We start from the raw sequence: 21445 nt of genomic DNA, 5'->3' as shown, positions 1-21445 counted from the left end.
GCACGATCCCTGGCTGGGGAACTAAGATCCTGCAAGCCACAAGGCGAGGCCAAAAAAAAATAATAAAAATAAAAACTAAAATGTTTCGTAGTGGCTATCTCCTCTATTCTAGCAGCTACTATGTTATCATTTCTCATCCTAAACTATTACAATCTTCCTGCCTCTATTAACAGATCTTTTCAGTCCATCCCCTAAATTGAGGTCAGGGTGATCTTTCTAAAATCTATTTTAGACTATTCCATGCTTAAACCTTTCAACTGCAAGACAACTAAATGCAATATGTATTCCTAGACTGGATCCTGGACCAGGAAAAAAAATACTACAAAGATCATTATTAGGACATTTGGTAGAAAAAAATGCTATAAAGATCATCAGCGGAACATATGAATATGGGCTATATTACATAATAGAACTATATTGACATTAAATTTCCTTAATTTGATAAAGAGCTGTAATTATTTAAGGGAATGTCCTTGCTTTTAGAAGATGGTCCCTTAAGTACTTAAGGGCAAAGGGGTATAAGTCTGCAAAGAAGTAGCAAATGATTCAGGGAAAAAAAACAATGAGTATATAGAGAGAACATGATACAAGTAAATACTGCAAAACGTTGTCAACTGGTGAATCTGGGTGAAGGGTATATAGCTCCTGCAACTTCTGTTTGTTTGAGATTATTTTAGGAGAAAATGTTTTTTAAAACTTGCAGTGTAAGATAAAAGTTTGAACTCCTTAGTTAGGCTCTCCATGATCTGGTTCTTGCCCATCGCTACCATTATTGCTTATAAATCACAATTAACACCTTACCCTCCATACACAGTAATCACAAATTTCTGAACACACCAAAATGCTTTGTTCCATGTCAAACGTATCTTCTCTACTGCTTGAACCTTGCCCATCTGGCAAACACCTTATTTTTTATGATGCTGTTCAAGTCTCACCCCCGCTAATCACACCCTTCTTTCTGCTTTCACTGCCTCCAGATCCAAACAACCACTCCCTTCTCTGTGACCCCACTGTATCCTGTGCTGACTTCTCCCACAGCACCTAACTTATTGCACTGTACTTCTGTGGTTTCCAAGTCTGTTTCCCACTACTCTAGGCCCTGAAGGGACAAGGTTTGTGACTTGCTTCTTCTCAATTCCAGCACAGTACTTAAGTTGGATGGATAGATTAATGAATATGTTAATGAGAATGCGTGCACACACGCACACACATACACACATACATATACACCGTATCCTTGGTTAGTTTAATATTTGTATATTTTAATTTTTCTGACTTACAAGATAGTATAATGTACCAGTAAAGAGTACAAGCTTCAGAATCAGACAGATTGGAGGGATCTGAATCACAGCTCTACTGTAACTCTGCAACCCTACGTAAGTTACTTAGTTTTTAAGCCTCAGGGGCTGGTACATGGTAGTTAATAGTTGCCATTATTAATGTTATTACACTCTCTCTTTGATTATGCCTATCATTTAGATTGTTTAAAATCTCAAATATTCCCAAATTACACACTTTTAGAAGTTTTTTATCCCCCACCATCTCCCCAATACAGCTTTCAATCAACCTCTCAAGCAATGAAAAGAATCACCAATTTTTCACTAAGAGGTCAATCTGTTTTCAACCTCTTGTGTCATTTAAAGATCCCACGTGAAGGTAAACACAACTTCTAATAAAGTTTTATCTATTTCTTGATATCCATAAGTAGCATCTTCTAAATGGTAGAAGATGCTTCGAAAAACTGAAAAGGGCATGTGATCAAAAACAAAGCAAAATAGAGAATTTCAATATCACCTAACAAGTACTCAATAATCTAAAATAAAGAACTGTCTTATACTGCTGACAAAAAATTCCAAAGACCATCCACTAAAGCAAACAAACTTAATTCATATAAAAACTTCCAAAATTCTCATCCATGACCTATTGTCCTTTACTTGTGAACCAAGTTTAGTTCTTGAATATCTTAGACACTAGCAGAATAGAAAGGTAAGATTCACTTCTGGAGAGATATGAATAGTTGATAGCAAAGGATCAAAATACCAAAACTGTCTATAAAAGGATTCTCAACACAGTCTGCCAGAGTAGGTTTCTTCCATAGAAAATACACCAAACTGAATAATACTAGATGATAAGGAAAAGGGAGTAAGTATTATAGAAATTTCCTTTACAACTCAAAAACTATTTCAATTCTATAAAGAAATAGATATCAACAGTTCAGGAAGTACATACATTCCTTTAGAAAGGACAGCGTGGGGGAAAAATGTTGCTAAAATCTTAAAAATCATATAAATCAGTTTTTCGGTCATTATTACTAAACATTCATTAACAAATTAACATCTTACAACCATTTCTAAATGTTTATTACAAATACTACTTCCTGAATTAAAAAGCAGAACACATTACAATGTGGATTTGTTGTAGGAATAACAGAAAAATCACTCCAATATTTAAGAGAACACTACCTTCCATGTCACTGAATTACCTTTCCTGTTTAAGAGCATACTCCAGCATCTTGATCCTCCTCACAAGATCCTTCTTCAAATTTTCTTGACCTTTCCTTTCCCCCTGAAGGAAGGCAATCTGAGCCTGAGTAAGGAAAAGAAAGACAAAACTCAGTTTAGACGAAATAAGCTTTTTCAAACTCAGCTGAAGAAAGAACCTTTGGAAGATAAAACAATTAGATGTAAAAACATTTCTTTTTACAGATCTGTCACAACGTATACAGAAGGGCACTGACTGCAAGCGGGGGAAATGCTTATTTTTTTTAAAAAGGACATCTATATAAATGTCACTTCAGACTAGGGATGTTACAACACGTAGTCCATATCCTCTAAGAGTCTATAATTTAAAACAACCAATATAAGTGCAGACATATGCAAAATATAGCACAGTTTGCTCAAGTGTTTGTCTTTTAAGGCATTGAGGGGGATTCTTCTTTATAAAAAGTGAAGATGGAGAACTACCATATGACCCACTATTCCACTTTTAGGCATTTATCTGAAGAACATGAAAACACTAGTTCAAAACACTAACATGCACCCCCATGTTCATTGCAGCATTATTTATAATAGCCAAGATATGGAAACTACCTCAGTGTCCATCGATGGATGAATGGATAATGAAGATGTGGTGTACACATACACACACACACACACACACACACACACACACACACACAAACCCTGGAATACTACTCAGCCATAAAACAAATGAAATCCTGTCATTTGCAGGATTTCAACAACACAGATAGAGCTCAAGCATATTATGCTAAGCAAAATAAGTCAGATAGAGAAAGACAAATACTGTATGAGTTCACTCATATGTGGAATCTTAAAAAAAAATAAAGATGAACAAACGAAACCAAAAAAAAATCATAGATACAAAGAAGAGATTAATGGTTACCAGAGGGGAAAAGGGCTGGGGGGGCAGGCAACATGGGTCTTAGGTGTCAATTGTATGGTGATGGATGGTAACTGGACTTGTGGCAGTGGTCATTTTGTGGTTTATACAGATGTTGAACTATAGTGCTGTACACCTGAAACTTACATAATTTTTTTTTAAAGGGTGAAGATGGGGAAAGGGGGTAAAGTAGAATCGTGAGTTCTTATAATAAGCCTTGTAAAGTAAGAGTTCTCTGAGTTTCACCATCTACTTAAATTTTATGATGGACTCCTTGTCTTGAGAGACTTTATCCTGGACCTCCCCTTCAAATAAGAAGTAGCTGCCTTTTCTCAATCCCCACCTTTCACCCCATCCCCATTTTGATTTGAGATGCAGGGGGAAAGGAAGTGAAAGCTGGGAAAAGGAAAATCAGAGAAAATGGCCCTCCATAGGTTCCTGGCCCCTCCCAAACATGAGAAAAAGAAAAAAAAGAAAAAACCTACATTTTAACATGAAACAAACTGTAAAACTCTAGTCTTCAGTTAGACAAAGGGGATAGGAAAGAGCAGCTCTCCATAATAATTAAAAAGACATTTAGAACTGAAATAATACTTTCCACTTAAGGAATTAAAACTATGTTGCAAATACTAACTGGTTAAAGTTACCCATGACACCACTAGGAGTGTGAGAGGAGATCTACTTAAGGGCCCTCAAAAATAGCTATCAGTTTCACTATTCTCACATTCTTTCCCCTCTCATTTCTATTATATTAACTCAGATAACGTTATTTATATTTCCACAGTGCTTTCCATTTAAGTAAGCAAAAATTTACATTTAATGATGATCTTACCACATCCCTAAGGAACTGTGGATTATCCAACTAAGGTTTAGTGAATGAACCATTAAACTTACCTTTTATTTGGTTTAAATGACACTCATTTCTTTTTTTTTCAGTACCATAATAAACACAAAATCCAACTCACCGAGCTTCTTATAACTTTCAGAATGTAGGTACTGTCGTGTTTTTGTTCTCATTTCAATGAGCTCTTAAAATTTATATTGCAATTATAAGAAGGATTAGTTTTATCTTATTGAAATATTTAAAAACAGGCTAAAGATAGTTCAGTTGTATACACAGAGGAAAAGGCATCAAATATCTACAATATCTGTATTTAATGATCATATAACCTTTTAAAATTGTATGTTCTACAATGAGATCATTATTTTATATAAGCAGAATTAATAATACATGCATTAAAAGCTGACAAAAATGAATGTCCTGTCAAAAGGATATAACAGCCCACCTTGTTTGGTCAAACAATGTTTTGGCCTAGAAGACAGGCTTCAAAATGGCTTTAATAAAAACAATAATTTAATCAGTATAATCATATAACCAAAGTAATAATAAAATTATCAATTTCTTCCTTTCTATACCCTTTGACGAGCTTTCTATTTCTGCCACCATCATTGGTCCTGGGTGATTCTGACACTTCAGCATATAATACTCAAAAGTCTTTACTGCAACTCATTCCCCAGCCTACCAACTACTCCTTATACTTCCAGGACACTTGCTTTCCCATCCTCCTATCAATTCACACACTGGACTACTTAACTATTTAATAAAAAATAAAAGACCCAGAATTGTTGGAGAGAGAAATTACAAAGAAGATGGAGGTGCCTAGAAAAGACAAACAAAAAGGAGTAATAGAAATATCTGTGATATTCCTTGGTGATCAAAGGATATCTCTGTGGCATTTCTGCCACAGATGCATAACGTGAAATCAATCATATGGAAACATCAGGCAAACTAAAATTATGGGGCATTTTACATAAACTTTCTTGTCATCTTCAAAAGCAACAGGTCACAAAAGGAAAGACTGTTTCAGATTGAAGGAGATTAAAAAGACATGAAAGGGCTTCCCTGGTGGTGCAGTGGTAGAGAGTCCGCCTGCCAATGCAGGGGACGTGGGTTCGTGCCCTGGTCTGGGAAGATCCCACATGCCGCGGAGCGGCTGGGCCCATGAGCCATGGCCGCTGAGCCAGCGTTCCGCAACGGGAGAGGCCACAACAGTGAGAGGCCCGCGTACCACAAAAACAAAAAAAATACAAAAAAAAAAAAGGACATGAAAACCAAATGTAATGCATGATTCTGGACTAGATTTGGCTATAAAAGGATATTATTGGGACAAATGGCAAAATATGAATGGGTCTGAGGACTAGATGGTAGTAATACATCAGTGCTAATTTCCTGATTTTTGAGGACTGCATGTGGTTACATAGGAGACAAACACTAAAGTATTTGGTGGGTGGCAATGGGCCATCAGGTTGTCTGGCACCTTGCCCTCAAATGGTTCAGAAAAATAAAAATTCTTTGTACTGCCCTTGCAACTCTTCTGTCAATATAAGATTTTAGTTTTTGAAAAAAATCACTACTCCAACTTCCTTAATAAGATAAGATACAAACAATTCAATTCAAAGCCAGTATCATGTGTAACAGAGAAACCCGAGTAGTAATGACAACAGGAACAAAACAAGGATGTCCACTTCTTACCACAAATATTTAACGTTGCTCTGGAGGTGGTGGCCAATGTCATTAGTCAACAAAGAATTAAGTTTGGAAAAAATGAAAACACTAATTCAAAAAGACGCATGCCGCCCTAATGTTCATAGCAACACTGTTCACAACAGTCAAGATGTGGAAGGAACCGAACTGCCCATCAACAAATAAATGGATAAAGAAGATGTGGTGTATATATATATATATAGAGAGAGAGAGAGAGAGAGACAGAGAGAGAGAGAGAGAGAGAGAAGTATTCCATGTATACACATACAATGGAATACTACTCAGCCATAAGAAAGAACATTCTGCCATTTGCAGCAATATGGATGGACCTGGAAAATATTATGCTTAGGAAAATAAGTCAGACAGAGAAAGACAAATACTGTATGATATCACTTACATGTGAACTCTAAAAAATAATACAAATGAATATATATGCAAAACAGAAAGAGACTCACAGATATAGAAAACAAACTTGTGGTTACCAAAGGGGAGAGGGAAGTGGAGAGGGACAGATTAGGGGATTGGGATTAACAGATACAAACTATGTATAAAACAGATAAGCGGGCTTCCCTGGTGGCGCAGTGGTTTAGAGTCCGCCTGCAGATGCAGGGGACACAGGTTTGTGCCCCGGTCCGGGAAGATCCCACATGCCGCGGAGCGGCTGGGCCCGTGAGCCATGGCCACTGGGCCTGCACATCCGGAGCCTGTGCTCCGCAATGGGAGAGGCCACAACAGTGTGAGGCCCGCGTACCGAAAAAAAAAAAAACAAAAAAAAACAGATAAGCAACAAGAATATATTGTATAGCACAAGGAATTACAGCCATTATCTTGTAATAACTTATATGGAGTATAATCTGTAAAAATACTGGATCACTACGCTGTGCACCTAAAAATAATATAATACTGTAAATCAACTATACTTCAATTAAGAAAAAAAGAAAGAAGTTTATAAATAAAAAAGAGAAAATAAAATCATATTATTTGCAAATGATAGGACCGGATATTTGGAAAATCCAAGAAAATATAGACTATAAACTATTACAAAAATAGAGGAATTTGAGTAAAGTAACTGCATATAAAAATAATAAATCAAAACCCATGGCTTCTATAAAAACTAGTTACATGATATAATGAAGGAAAACAATCCCATTTATAGTAACAAAAATGATAAGATAATTAGAATAAACCTTACAAGAAAAAAATAAGAGCTATACAAAGAATATTTTAAATGCTACTAAAGAGCACAAAAAATGACTTGAACAAATGAGAAGCAAAACCATGATCTTAAACAAGAAGATTCTGCATTACAATGATTTTATTTCTCCCTAAATTACTCTTTTAAAATTATGCAAGCCCAATTAAAATACCAATACAACGTTTTTAAAAAACATCATACATAAAAAAAAAATCACATATGATGAGTCTAAAGTATATATGGAAAAATAAACAAGAATAAAAAAATTATTTTAAAGCTCTAAAATATTTTAAAACATTATGATTTGTAGTCATCTAAAAAGTGGTACTGATGCACAAACAGACCTATCTATAGCACAGACAATCCAAAAACAAACCCAAATACATACAGGAATTTAGTATAAACTAAAGGTGACATTGCACATCATTGGGGAAAATGTAAATTGTTCAATAAATGTTGATGGGTAGCCATCTAGAAATTATTTCTCACATCAAAACAAATGCCAAAAGGATTAAAAAATTTAAAGGAACCCCAAAGTACTAGAAAAAAGGTAGAGTTTGATTTTAATAATCTCAGGGTTAGGAATGTCTTTTTGAAAATAAGACAAAACCCAAAGTCATAAAAGACTAAATTACACCTCAAAAAGAAAATATTTATACATGGTAATTTAAAAGTTGCTGAAAACCTATCATGAGAAATAAGACAGCTCTTTTTTGACAAATATCAAAACAAAATCAGAAAAGTAGTCACATCACAAATCACAAGTTTGCTTTTCTTGATGTATAAAGAGCACCTACAAATTAATAAGAAAAAGATTGAGAACTCAACAGAAAAAAAAACTAAGAACATGTTGACTGAAAGGAAATAAAAAGGCTCAAACACATTAAAAAGATGTTCAATCTCACAAGAGAAATGCCAACTAAAATTGTAATCACATTTCCCCCTTTCCATCAGATTAATAAAGTTCAGTAATTTGATAATACAATATATTGGAGAAAATGCATTCGTATGTTGGCTGTGTTAATCAGTTTCACCACTACTGTGGACAACTTGGCAATATCTATCAACTTTGTAAATGCATATACTCTTTTTTTAAAATTATTTATTTATTTTTGACTGTGTTGGGTCTTCGCTGCTGCACGTGGGCTTTCTCTAGTTGCAGTGAGCAGGGACTACTCTTCGTTGAGGTGTGCGGGCTTCTTACTGCAGTGGCTTCTCTTCTTGCGGAGCACAGGCCCTAGGTGCACGGGCTTCAGTAGTTGTGGCACATGGGCTCAGCAGTTGTGGCTCACAGACTTCAGAGTGCAGGCTCAGTAGTTGTGGTGCACAGGCTTAGTTGCTCCACAGCATGCGGGATCTTCCCGAACCAGGGCTCAAACCTGTGTCCCCTGAATTGGCAGGTGGTTTCTTAACCATTGTGCCACCAGGGAAATCTTGGTAAATGCATATACTCTTTACCCAGCAATTCTAATTCTAGACTGTTATCCTTCAAATATATTTGTACATATGTGAAATGACATACTGAAAAATACAGACAAGAATATATGTATAATCCAAATGTCCACCTACAGAGAACTAGTTAAATAAATTATAAATACAATTGGAAAAAAATTAGGTCCTTAACTAAGACCTACAAGAACAGAGGAAGAAAAAGTCAATTTCTTACATTTTTCCGCCTGGAAACTCTACTCAGAAAGTTAGAAACAAACATCTTAAAACACATGTTCTTACAGAAGAAAGCTAATTCTTTCTGTAAAAACAACCTGAAAATACCATATTCTAACGCATATATATGGAATCTAAAAAAAAAAAAAATGGTACTGATCAACCTAGTTGCAGGCCAGGAATAAAGATGTAGACATAGAGAATGGACTTGAGGACAGGGGGTGGGAGGGGGAAGCTGGGGCAAAGTGAGAGTAGCATCAACATATATACACTACCGAATGTAAAATAGTTAGCTAGTGGGAAGCAGCAGCATAGAACAGGAAGATCAGCTCAGTACTTTGTGATGACCTAGAGGGGTGGGATAGGGAGGATGGGAGGGAGGCTCAAGATGGAGGGGATATGGGGATATATGCATGCATATGGCTGATTCACTTTGGTGTACAACAGAAACTAACACAGTACTGTGAAATAATTATACTCCAATAAAGATCTATTAAAAAAAATAATAACCTGAGTCTAAAACATAGTAGCTGGTATAAATCCTTCCTTTTGAGAATAAAGATTAAGTCCCAGGTACAGATTGTCCTAACATGGCAGGATACTGTTTTCTGAATCGGACTTTTTAATTGCAAAGGCAGGGGAGGGGGGTGGACAGAAGGGAAGAAAAGACTGAAAGGAAGAATAAAAGGGTAGGAAGAAAGAAGAACAGAAATAAAGAAAGAAAAGAAGAAAAATAGAAGGAAAAGTGGGATACATCTATAGGAAGGGATACTATGCAGTTGTTACAAAGGAGATAGCTCTAAATATATTGATAATGATATTTAAGATAGATTAAGTGAAAAAAAGAAGACAGACATTTCATGTAGTTTGCAACCATTTAGTTTTTGAAAAAAAAAAAAGGTAAACATACCATTATGCTTCTGTGCATAGGTAATAACTCTGGAATGATTCAGAAGTATGTAGTAAATGTGAATGTCTCCAAAGAAAGCAACTGGGTGGCTGAGAGGGAGAGGAACAGGAGTTAAACCTACCTTTAAATGTACAGGTAGCCCTTTATACCTGCTGAGTGCTGTACCACAGGTATGTTGCTACACATAAAAGTCTCTTAACTGAAGAATTTAAAGACTTAAAGCCAAACAAAACTCGTTCACCACATATGGCACTATAAGCCACCAGTTTGTAGACCTGTCTTGGATGTTTCAATCCAAATTCATTATTTCTACAAAGGAGAAAAAAGAAGCTCCAAAAGATTAAATGGTGTATCCCTAAAGGGGACAGCATTCTCACAAATGAACTAAGGTGATAGTCCAAGACCATGAATGAATCACCACTTAGAAACTCAAGACACACACCCAATGTAGTGGGGGTATTAGCAACAAGGACATGACAGAAAATACATGGCCCAAAAGGCTCCTTAAAAGTTCTCCCTGAACATTACCACAACAAAATTCCTTCTGAAATAAAACAGACAGGTCTCTAGTTACCCAATATATTCCTAGCCTCCAGTATTAACCAGTAATATGGAATAGTGATGAATTCAGTTATTTACTTTTTTCTTTTATTGGTATACTTCTCCATGAAGCTACAATTTGACCACTTTCTTTTTTTTTTTTGCGGTACGCAGGGCTCTCACCGCTGTGGCCTCTCCCGTTGTGGAGCACAGGCTCCGGACGCGCAGGCTCAGTGGCCATGGCTCACGAGCCCAGCCGCTCCGCGGCATGTGGGATCCTCCCGGACCGGGGCACGAACCCGTGTCCCCTGCATCAGCAGGTGGACTCTCAACCACTGTGCCACCAGGGAAGCCCTGACCACTTTCTTTTAGAAAACTTGTGTCAGCCTACATTGTCACCTCAACATTCTCACAGATTAAAGTCTCCTAAACTTTCTAGGGTTCCAGGAACAAAAGTGAGATTGAGACATACAACTGAAATCTTAAGAAAAAATTAGAAAAACTAAAGATTCAATCTGATCAAGTAGATAAGGTATGAAAATAGCTTTTAAGTATTACAAATAAAATATTTTTTTAAATTTTAAGTCATCATTCTTCCATTTATCTCTACTAGTAAAGCTAATGGTGATGGCACACATTTTTGAAAAAAAAAGTTTGGAATTATCTTCAAGGAAAATAAATGTTAAAAATTCCATAACTTTTTTATATTATGTACCTAAAATAAGGCCTCCACTTTCCTAACCATTACAAATTTAAAAAGATGAAAACAATAGTAACTAGATATTTTACAATTTAAGCCTACATGGTAAACAGGAAATTTATTTACCTTTATTATTTTCAATTCTAACTTATCAAAAGGATATATATAAGGAATATAAGTCTGCTATATCTAAGCAGGTTTACCTGCAAACATGGGAATATCTGATAATTAAATTATTTTAAATGTATCATTTATTTTTTTGAAACCATTTAAACTATCTTGTACTCTAAAATCATAAAGGGTTAAAATTTAAAACGAAAATCACTGAAAAGGACATTCATAGAAAGATAGACAAGATGAAAAGGCAGAGGGCTATATACCAGATGAAGGAACAAGATAAAACCCCAGAAAAACAACTAAGTGAAATGGAGATAGGCAATCTTCCAGAAAAAGAATTCAGAATGATAGTGAAGATGATACAGGACCTCGGAAAAAGAATGGAGGCAAAGATCGAGAAGATGCAAGAAACGTTTAACAAAGACCTAGAAGAATTAAAGAACAAACAAACAGAGATGAACAATACAATAACTGAAATGAAATACACACTAGAAGGAATCAATAGCAGAATAACTGAGGCAGAACAGATAAGTGACCTGGAAGACAGAATGGTGGAATTCACTGCTGCAGAACAGAATAAAGAAAAACGAATGAAAAGAAATGAAGACAGCCTAAGAGACCTCTAGGACAACATTAAACGCAACAACATTCACATTATAGGCGTCCCAGAAGGAGAAGAGAGAGAGAAAGGACTCAAGAAAATATTTGAAGACATTATAGTCGAAAAACTTCCCTAACATGGGAAAGGAAATAGTCACCCAAATCCAGGAAGCGCAGCGAGACCCATACAGGATAAACCCAAGGAAAAACACGCCAAGACACATAGTAATCAAATTGGCAAAAATTAAAGACAAAGAAAAATTACTGAAAACAGCAAGGGAAAAAAGACAAATAACGTATAAGGGAACTCCCATAAGGTTAACAGCTGATTTCTCAGCAGAAACTCTACAAGCAAGAAGGGAGTGGCATGATATACTTAAAGTGATGAAAGGGAAGAACCTACAACCAAGATTACTCTACCCAGCAAGGATCTCATTAAGATTAGATGGAGAAATCAAAAGCTTTACAGACAAGCAAAAGCTAAGAGGATTCAGCACCACCAAACCACCTCTACAACAAATGCTAAAGGAACTTCTCTAAGTGGGAAACACAAGAGAAGAAAAGGACCTACAAAAACAAACCCAAAACAATTAAGAAAAGGGTAATAGGAACATACATATTGATAATTACCTTAAATATGAATGGATTAAATGCTCCAACCAAAAGACACAGGCTTGCTGAATGGATACAAAAACAAGACCTATATATATGCTGTCTACAAGAGACCCACTTCAGACCTAGGGACACATACAGACTGAAAGTGAGAGGATAGAAAAAGATATCCCATGCAAATGGAAATCAAAAGAAAGCTGGAGTAGCAATACTCATATCAAAAAAAATAGACTTTAAAATAAAGTGTTACAAGAGACAAGGAAGGACATTACATAATGATCAAGGGATCAATCCAAGAAGAAGATATAACAACTATAAATATATATGCACCCAACATAGGAGCACCTCAATACATAAGGCAACTGCTAACAGCTATAAAAGAGGAAATCGACAGTAACACAATAATAGTGGGGGACTTTTACACCTCACTTACACCAATGGACAGATCATCCAAAATGAAAATAAATAAGGAAAGAGAAGCTTTAAATGACACAATAGACCAGACAGATTTAATTGATATTTATAGGACATTCCATCCAAAAACAGCAGATTGCACTTTCTTCTCAAGTGCGCAAGGAACATTCTCTAGGATAGATCACATGTTGGGTCACAAATCAAGCCTCAGTAAATTTAAGAAAATTGAAATCATATCAGCATCTTTTCTGACCACAACGCTATGAGATTAGAAATCAATTACAGGGAAAAAAACCGTAAAAAACACAAACACATGGAGGATAAAAAGTACGTTATTAAATAACCAAGAGATCACTGAAGAAATCAAAGAGGAAATCAGAAAATACCTAGAGACAAATGACAATGAAAACACAACAATCCAAAACCTATGGGATGCAGCAAAAGCAGTTCTAAGAGGGAAGTTTATAGCTATACAAGCCTACCTAAAGAAACAAGAAAAATCTCAAATAAACAATCTAACATTACACCTAAAGGAACTAGAGAAAGAAGAACAAACAAAACCCAAAGTTAGCAGAAGGAAAGAAATCATAAAGATCAGAGCAGAAATAAATGAAATAAAAACAAAGAAAACAATAGCAAAGATCAATAAAACTAAAAGCTGTTTCTTTGAAAAGATAAGCAAAATTGATAAACGTTTAGCCAGACTCATCAAGAAAAAGAGGGAGAGGACTCAAATCAATAAAATTAGAAATGAAAAAGGAGAAGTTACAACAGACACCACAGAAATACAAACCATCCTAAGAGACTACTACAAGCAACTCTATGCCAATAAAATGGACAACCTGGAAGAAATGGACAAATTCTTAGAAAGGTATAACCTTCCAAGATGGAACCACGAAGAAACAGAAAATATGAACAGACCAATCACAAATAATGAAACTGAAACTGTGATTAAAAATCTTCCAACAAACAAAAGTCCAGGACCAGATGGCTTCACAGGTGAATTCTATCAAACATTTAGAGAAGAGCTAACACCCATCCTTCTCAAACTCTTCCAAATAATTGCAGAGGAAGGAAGACTCCGAAACTCATTCTATGAGGCCATCATCACCCTGATAGTAAAACCAGATAAAGATACTACAAAAAAAGAAAATTACAGACCAATATCACTGAAGAATATAGATGCAAAAATTGTCAACAAAATACTAGCAAACAAAATCACTGAAAAATATATTCAAAAAGAAAAGTACATAAAATATTAGTCTGGGTTGGATATTTTTCAGTTGTTTTTCTGTCATCTGCTATGGGAGAGAACGAGCGCTCACTTTTACCAAAATCTATAATAAAGTGCCAGAAAACAACTAATTTCAGGTTCTGTCAATTGAGCACAAACTCACAAATAACAAGAGAAATCCATGAAAAGTAAAAGTCAATAAAATAGGTTACTTAACCTAAGGAAGAGCATACAGTGAAATTTCAGTTATCTGCTTTATATCTTAATGTCCTATATAAACTATTTCCTCTGAATAGCTTTGGATTACATTATTCTCTTGCATCTAGGCTGCTAGTTGTTTTTCTCTGGGCACACAATCATTGCCTCTAGCTAGCCCTCTCTCCTAAAGACAGTGTCTTCACTTGGCAGCATCAAACTTCAGCATCAGAATCACCTAGAGGGGCTTCCCTGGTGGCTCAGTGGTTGAGAATCCGCCTGCCAATGCAGGGGACATGGGTTTGAGCCCTGGTCCGGGAAGATCCCACATGCTGTGGAGCAACTAAGCCCGTGCACCACAACTACTGAGCCTGTGCTCTAGAGCCATGAGCCACAACTACTGAGCACACGTGCCACAACTACTGAAGCCCATGCACCTAGAGCCCGTGCTCCACAACAAAGACAAGCCACTGCAATGAGAAGCCCGCTCACTGCAACAAAGAGTAGCCCCTGCTTGCTGCAACTACAGAAAGCCTGCGTGCAGCAGTGAAGACCCAACACAGCCAAAAATAAATAAACAAATACATAAATAAATTTTTTAAAATTGTGAGTGTATTTTTTTAAATTAAACTTTCCATTTGGTCCTTTTTTTTTTAACTACCCTATGACCACGTTTAAAAATTATTTATTTATTTTGGCTGTGTTGGGTCTTCGTTGCTGCGCGCAGGCTTTCTCTAGCAGCAGACCCAATGCGGCCATAAATAAATAAATAACATAACATAACAAGACAGAATAGCTCCTTGCCAAGGAGCATTAAATAACTTTTTTAAAGATATAAACCCACAAGATCAAAGAGAACATACAGAGGCAACAGGGGTCAAGGGATGATAAATATTTAGAATGTGGAAAACAGATGAAGAAAGAGTACTAACTCAGCAGCTCAGAAACCTAAGTACCTGCAGAGGGAGTTCAATGAGAAGCTAGTAGATTTCTCCCAAAGCACCTTGAAAAGCTCAGAAATTAAGAGGTATGAGATACACAAATGGGGCAGGTGTGTCACAGGGCTTAAAACAGGGGGGAAGGTTATAAAAATATATGAAGTGCAGTCAAACCTACAGGAACCCACCTCTACTCCCTGAAATAATACAACTACTTCTAACCCACCTCCCCAAGATACTAGACATTTAGCCTCTGAAGAAATGTAAACAGAGAGGTCTTGACTCAGAATGCCAGGAATAGTAGAGGGCAAGAATGAGGCAGTGACAAAAAGAACAAAACAAAACAGGATGACTAAGTGAAAGCTTTAAAAGGTAAGATCTATAATCTACTTCTCTAGCCAGGTTCCATCTACCTCTGCAGCTAGGCTCTCTCTCTAAGGCAGATGATTAGAATACCATTTTCTAGAAAACTGAATAAACTCAGAGAGAAAAACTTAAATGCCATTTAAGTATGACATTCAGGGGTGTTTCAACAAAAAAACCATTTCACCTAAGTCAGATCATCCTTCAGTGAAGACCTGATCATCCTGTAGTGAAGGCTCCATGTCAAACAGCTAGTCTAGAGATAGAGGACTTCCCACCAGTTTATGAGTGCCACACTCTTAAAAATGGTCCACCTTGACATTTGAGAAAAGGCTCCATCCAGTAAGATATAGAGACAAAAACATGAGGATTAAAAGGAACACAGGGGCTTCCCTGGTGGCGCAGTGGTTAAGAATCCGCCTGCCAATGCAGGGGACAGGGGTTCAAGCCCTGGTCTGGGAATATCCCACATGCCGCGGAGCAACTAAGCCCGTGCGCCACAACTACTGAGTCTGCACTCTAGAGCCCGCGAGCCACAACTACAGAAGCCCACGTGCCACAATTACTAAAGCCTGTGCACCTAGAGCCCATGCTCTGCAACAAAAGAAGCCACCGCAATGAGAAGCCCTCGCACCACAACGAAGAGTAGCCCCTGCTCGCCGCAACTAGAGAAAGCCCACGCACAGCAACGAAGATCCAACACAGCCAATGAGTAAGTAAATAAATAAATAAATAAATAAAATAAAATCCACCCACCCATTTATTCCATGCTTACCATGTAATGAAACTGTGCTGGGGTGGACAAAGTCCACCACAGACATAGTCCATTCCTTCACATAGCTTATAATCTACATAAAATACTGTTTTTTTTAAGGAGTAGCTTTTTATATTCTTATAAATATAGCATAAGCCTTTATAACTTCTGAAGAAATGATTATAATCAGAGTTAAGATACATGTAGTAAACTATTCAACTGCAAGACATTTTGCATAATGATATGATATGTGTGATAAGATATGCTACAAAGGAAAGGTAACAGAAAATATAAATGAAAGAAATAACTTTAAAAAATCTACCTTTAAAAAAAGGTCAATATTAGTCAACACAATAACCAGATTCTACTTAAAAATAAATGAGAGACTGATGAAGAGCCATGAGACTTATACAGATGATAAATCACTACACAGAAAACTGAAGAGCCTAAATAGTAATAAGAAATACAAATTATCACAGTTTTAAATATTAACAATTGATAAAGCTGGGTGAAGATTTTTGTGTACTCTTTGTGGAACTTTCCTATAAGTTTGAAGTTTTTTTTAAGTTTTGTCCCATAAATTTTTAAAAAAGTTTTATCCCTGATGTATCCCATGTATACCTGTTAAATTAAAAAGGTAAACTAAGTGATAAAACCCAATATTCACAAGCAGATGAAATACAGATATATCTTTATATGGATGGTGGCAATGCAAATTAGTTAAATTTCTTTTGCAAAAGGGAGCTGACAAAGCCACCCACATACTCTATGATTTGGCAATTTTGCTTTTAGATATACAAAACAAAAGAATACCAGCCCTTTCCTCCACACTGTCCAAAGAAAAAGTAATGTGCAAAGCTATTCAGATACACTCTAATTTTGCTTTTATTTATGTCATTTGAATTATTTCCTTCTGATTTCCCCTCAATCCATTGCTCTACGTAGATAGAATCAGGGTGCAAAATTTTATAGCTTACTTTTTTTTTTTTTTTTTTTTTCGGTACGCGGGCCGGAGCAACAGGCTCCGGAAGCGCAGGCTCAGCGGCCATGGCTCACGGGCCCAGCAGCTCCGCAGCATATGGGACCTTCCCGGACCGGGGCACGAACCCGTGTCCCCTGCATCGGCAGGCGGACTCTCAACCACTGCGCCACCAGGGAAGCCCTAGAGCTTACTTTTTGTCATGAAAACACTTTCCATGTTATTACTGTCTTTATACCATCATTTTCATTGGGTTTATTATACAACTTCAAGTAAATTTACCATAACTTATTTAACCATTGTAGCAGATCTTGTGGAATGGCTATTCAAAACACACATTCCTAATCCCTTTTTTACCTAGCTTGTAACTTCCCACTATAGAATCTGGAAAGCCAAATGACTGCTTTCCTAGATTCTGTTATAGTCATGCATATCCAAGTAACCAATGAGATGTCTGCTGGGGATGGAAAGAAGGTACTTCTGGGGAAAGTTTATCATTCACTGATAAAGGAGACTCACTCCAAAACAAACAAACAAACAAAAAACCACCAACAAACCTTTTTGCTGCTTTTCACTGTGGTCTTGATGTCTCTAACTATAGCAATCTTGTAATCATAATGTAACAAGAAGAAAGACAATAAGCCCGCACACTGAGGGTGAAAGATGGCAGAGGAGAATAGAAAAAGTTTATGTCCTCACTGAGCAACTGTACCAGCTTATGTCAGACAAAAAGACTACCCACCACCAGACTTGTGAGAAACATGATCTTTAGTTGTTAGGTCACTGTTAACAGAGTTTACCTGCAGCCAAAAGCATTCCTAAATGATACTAGCTTCACTACACCTTAACATTTATATTATAATTTTTCACTATTACAAAATAAATTGCCAATGATGATCTTCATGTATACACATTTTTAAGGCAATTTTTTGTTTACTTCTTTGGGATAGACTAAGACAAATAGAATTACTAGGTCAAAATATAACTGTTTCCTTATAGATACTAACCAGTTGACAATACAAACAACAATGTATGACAGTAAAGTTTAAAACATCTTTCCTAGCATTGTTATCATTGATTTTAAAAATTCATAGACAGGGACTTCCCTGGTGGCGCAGTGGTTAGGAATCTGCCTGCCAGTGCAGGGGACATGGGTTTGAGCCCTGGTGCAGGAAGATCCCACACGCTGTGGAGCAACTAGGCCCGTGCAGCACGACTACTGAGCCTGCACTCTAGAGCCTGTGAGCCACAACTACTGAAGGCCACACACCTAGAGCTCATGCCCTGCAACAAGAGAAGCCACCACAATGAGAAGCCCACACACCGCAACTAGAGAAAGCCTGTGCGCAGCAACGAAGACCCAACGCAGCAAGAAAGGAAGGAAGGAAGGAAGGAAGGAAGGAAGGAAGTTAGATTCATAGACAGAAAAGGGTACCTCATTGCTTTAATGTATATTTCTTTGATGAGAATTATTAATATGGACCATTTTGCCATATGTTGACCATTGTCCTATAACAAACCCATCCAAACTCATAGAGATCAGTTTGATAAGCTATATCTTGTTTGCTTTTTAAAAATATTCTTCCCTATTAAAAATACTGTAAAATGGAAAAAATTTTCAAACTTTATATAAAGATATACAGGAACAACCAACAGATCACTCCTTTACCCCCATTCCATTACCTAGAGATAACCAATGTTAACAGTTTGCTGAAGTCCCTTCTGAACTTTCTTGTATGCAGAAATAGAAAGATAAGCAAAAATAACATCTGTTTTGGTTACATAATTACTAAAAATAAGTATAAGGACTTATACACATATGAAAATATATAAAATTAATAAATCGAACTTTTATTGAGCTCTTCCTATGTTATATTGCTCTGAATAAGTGTTTCATAACTCATTTCATTGTCACACAAACAAAAACAAAATAGTTAATAACTATGTACAAACCCATCATATTTAAAACATAAATGTGTACACTAACAGAGATCTGAAGAAAACACAGATGCTAGAGTTAAGTTTTTATTAAGACATTTTGCCTTATATGTAAATAATATACAAAGGCGATAAGGATATAATGAAAAGAGCTTGTAAGGAAGGAGGGTAAGACTGAAATATAAGTTTATATGTTACTGATTTTACTGTTAAGGTGGGCATTCCATGTAGGTGGTAGGTAACACAAGGCTGGAGTTTCCAGACTAGCAATATATTTGGTAATCTTGGTTTTCATATACACACAAAACTATAACATTTCCCAAAACAATTAAAGTAGCTACAAGAGTGTGTGTGTATATATATACCTTTTATTAATTTTTAAAAATAAGATCCAGAAAAGATGCTTTTTTAAAATTAAATCCATTACATAAAACAATGCCTGTTATTTTAAGTGATGTTCCTAATATAAATACAAATCCAATGACTTCATCTTAGCCTACTTTACAAGTATTAGATTTATTTAGCTTTAATAAGTAAAACTATCATTCTGTTTCCTGTTAAAACTGTAACACTAATCTGAAAAATTACCAAAAATAAATTATAGGAAAAAAGAAAACTAATCCTACTTGTGACTACAGATAGAAGATGATCTCAATAAAGAGACAGACATTCCATGCTCTTACAAAGGATATAAACAAGCAAATTAGAGAAGAGGAAACCCAAAAGGCTAACAAATTTAGGAAGAGATGCTTAATCTCAGTGATAACCAGAAAAATACAAATTAATATAAATAGGAGATATAACTTCACATTTATCAGACTAGCAAGAATTAGAACTCTAGATAATGCCAAGTGTTAACAGCAAAGTGCGATCATGCACTGCTAGTGGAAACATAGACAAGGGCAATCAGTCTGGAAACCAATCAGCAAATTACTTAAATTAAGTCTACATATACCCAACAAACCAGTAATTCCATTACTCATTACTATGTCACAGAAATTCTCAAACAGTTAAAAGTAATGGCTTTCATGTCCATAAAATATCACAGATGAATCTTTTTAAAAAGTAAGAGAAAATTATACAATTTGATTTTTGTAAATTAAAAAATACATGCACAGGAAAAACAATAATGTTTTACAAAGATACATAAAAACAATGGAAGGAGAATATGAGAGAAATGGAGATAAAAATGGATAAGTAAATTAAAGAAGAGAGGGACTGGGTGCAGACCAATAATAATGTGCAATGAACTGAAAAGTATGAGAACTCAACCCTCTGCACCTGAGTTCAAAGCAAGATTACCAAAAATAATGACTTTAAGAATACATAGGCAAAAATCCTAAATCCTCAATAAAATATAAACAAATCAAATACATCAGTATATCAAAAGAAAAAATACTCCACAACCAGGCTTATGCCGTTAGTAAGATAAGTGAGAAAAAATAACATATTATCTTAGGAGATGCAAAAAATCAATTAACAGGGCTTCCCTGGTGGCGCAGTGGTTGAGAGTCCACCTGCCGATGCAGGGGACATGGGTTTGTGCCCCGGTCCGGGAAATTCCCACATGCCACGGAGCGGCTGGGCCCGTGACCCATGGCTGCTGAGCCTGCACGTCCGGAGCCTGTGCTCCGCAACGGGAGAGTCCACAACAGTGAGAGGCCCGTGAACCACAAAAAAAAAAAAAAAAAATCAATTAACAGAATTTATTATCTATTTCTGTTAACAACTCCTAGAAAACTAAGAAGAAACTTCCTTAACATGCTAGATAGTAATTTTTATTTTTTATAAATTTATTTATTTATTTTTGGCTGCATTGGGTCTTTGTTGCTGCATGCGGGCTTTCTCTAATTGCAGTGAGCGGGGGCCACTCTTTGCTGCCGTGCGCGGGCTTCTCATTGCAGTGACTCCTCTTGTTGCCGAGCACAGGCTCTAGGCATGCGGGCTTCAGCAGTTGTGGCACACAGGCTCAGTAGTTGTGGCTCGCAGGCTCTAGAACACAGGTTCAGTAGCTGTGGCGCACAGGCTTAGCTGCTCTGTGGCATGTGGGATCTTCCCAGACCAGGGCTTGAACCCCCGTCCCCCGCATTGTCAGGCGGATTCTCAACCACTGCGCCACCAGGGAAGCCCTAGATAGTAATTTTTAGAAACCACTAACAAATACCACACTTAACAGTTACACAGTTTCCATTTAATTTTTTTTTAAGTTTTTTTTTTAAAGGAACAAAAGGAGACTCTCCAGCACCACTATCATAATATAAAGTTCTGGGATTGATAACCAGTACTGGAAAAGGAGGAATAAATATTGGAAATAGTTACACTTGGCTTTTCTAGCTAAAATAACCAA

The 21445-nt window shown here is 36.4% G+C and overlaps 1 protein-coding gene across 2 annotated transcripts in view; it reads right to left on the bottom strand.

Annotated features, from left to right (window-relative positions):
* Positions 1–21445, bottom strand: part of STRN (striatin) — a 107150-nt gene that overhangs the window by 65545 nt on the left and 20160 nt on the right. For both annotated transcript variants that reach the window (XM_065890700.1, XM_065890701.1), the window contains exon 2: positions 2483–2586. In XM_065890700.1, coding sequence (XP_065746772.1) covers positions 2483–2586 — 104 coding nt within the window. The remainder of the gene's footprint in view (positions 1–2482; positions 2587–21445) is intronic.

Source organism: Phocoena phocoena, chromosome 14, assembly GCF_963924675.1.
Source record: "Phocoena phocoena chromosome 14, mPhoPho1.1, whole genome shotgun sequence".
Lineage (NCBI taxonomy): Eukaryota > Metazoa > Chordata > Mammalia > Artiodactyla > Phocoenidae > Phocoena > Phocoena phocoena.
The sequence above is the reverse complement of the archived record's forward strand: the minus strand, read 5'-3'. Positions and strand labels throughout refer to the sequence as shown.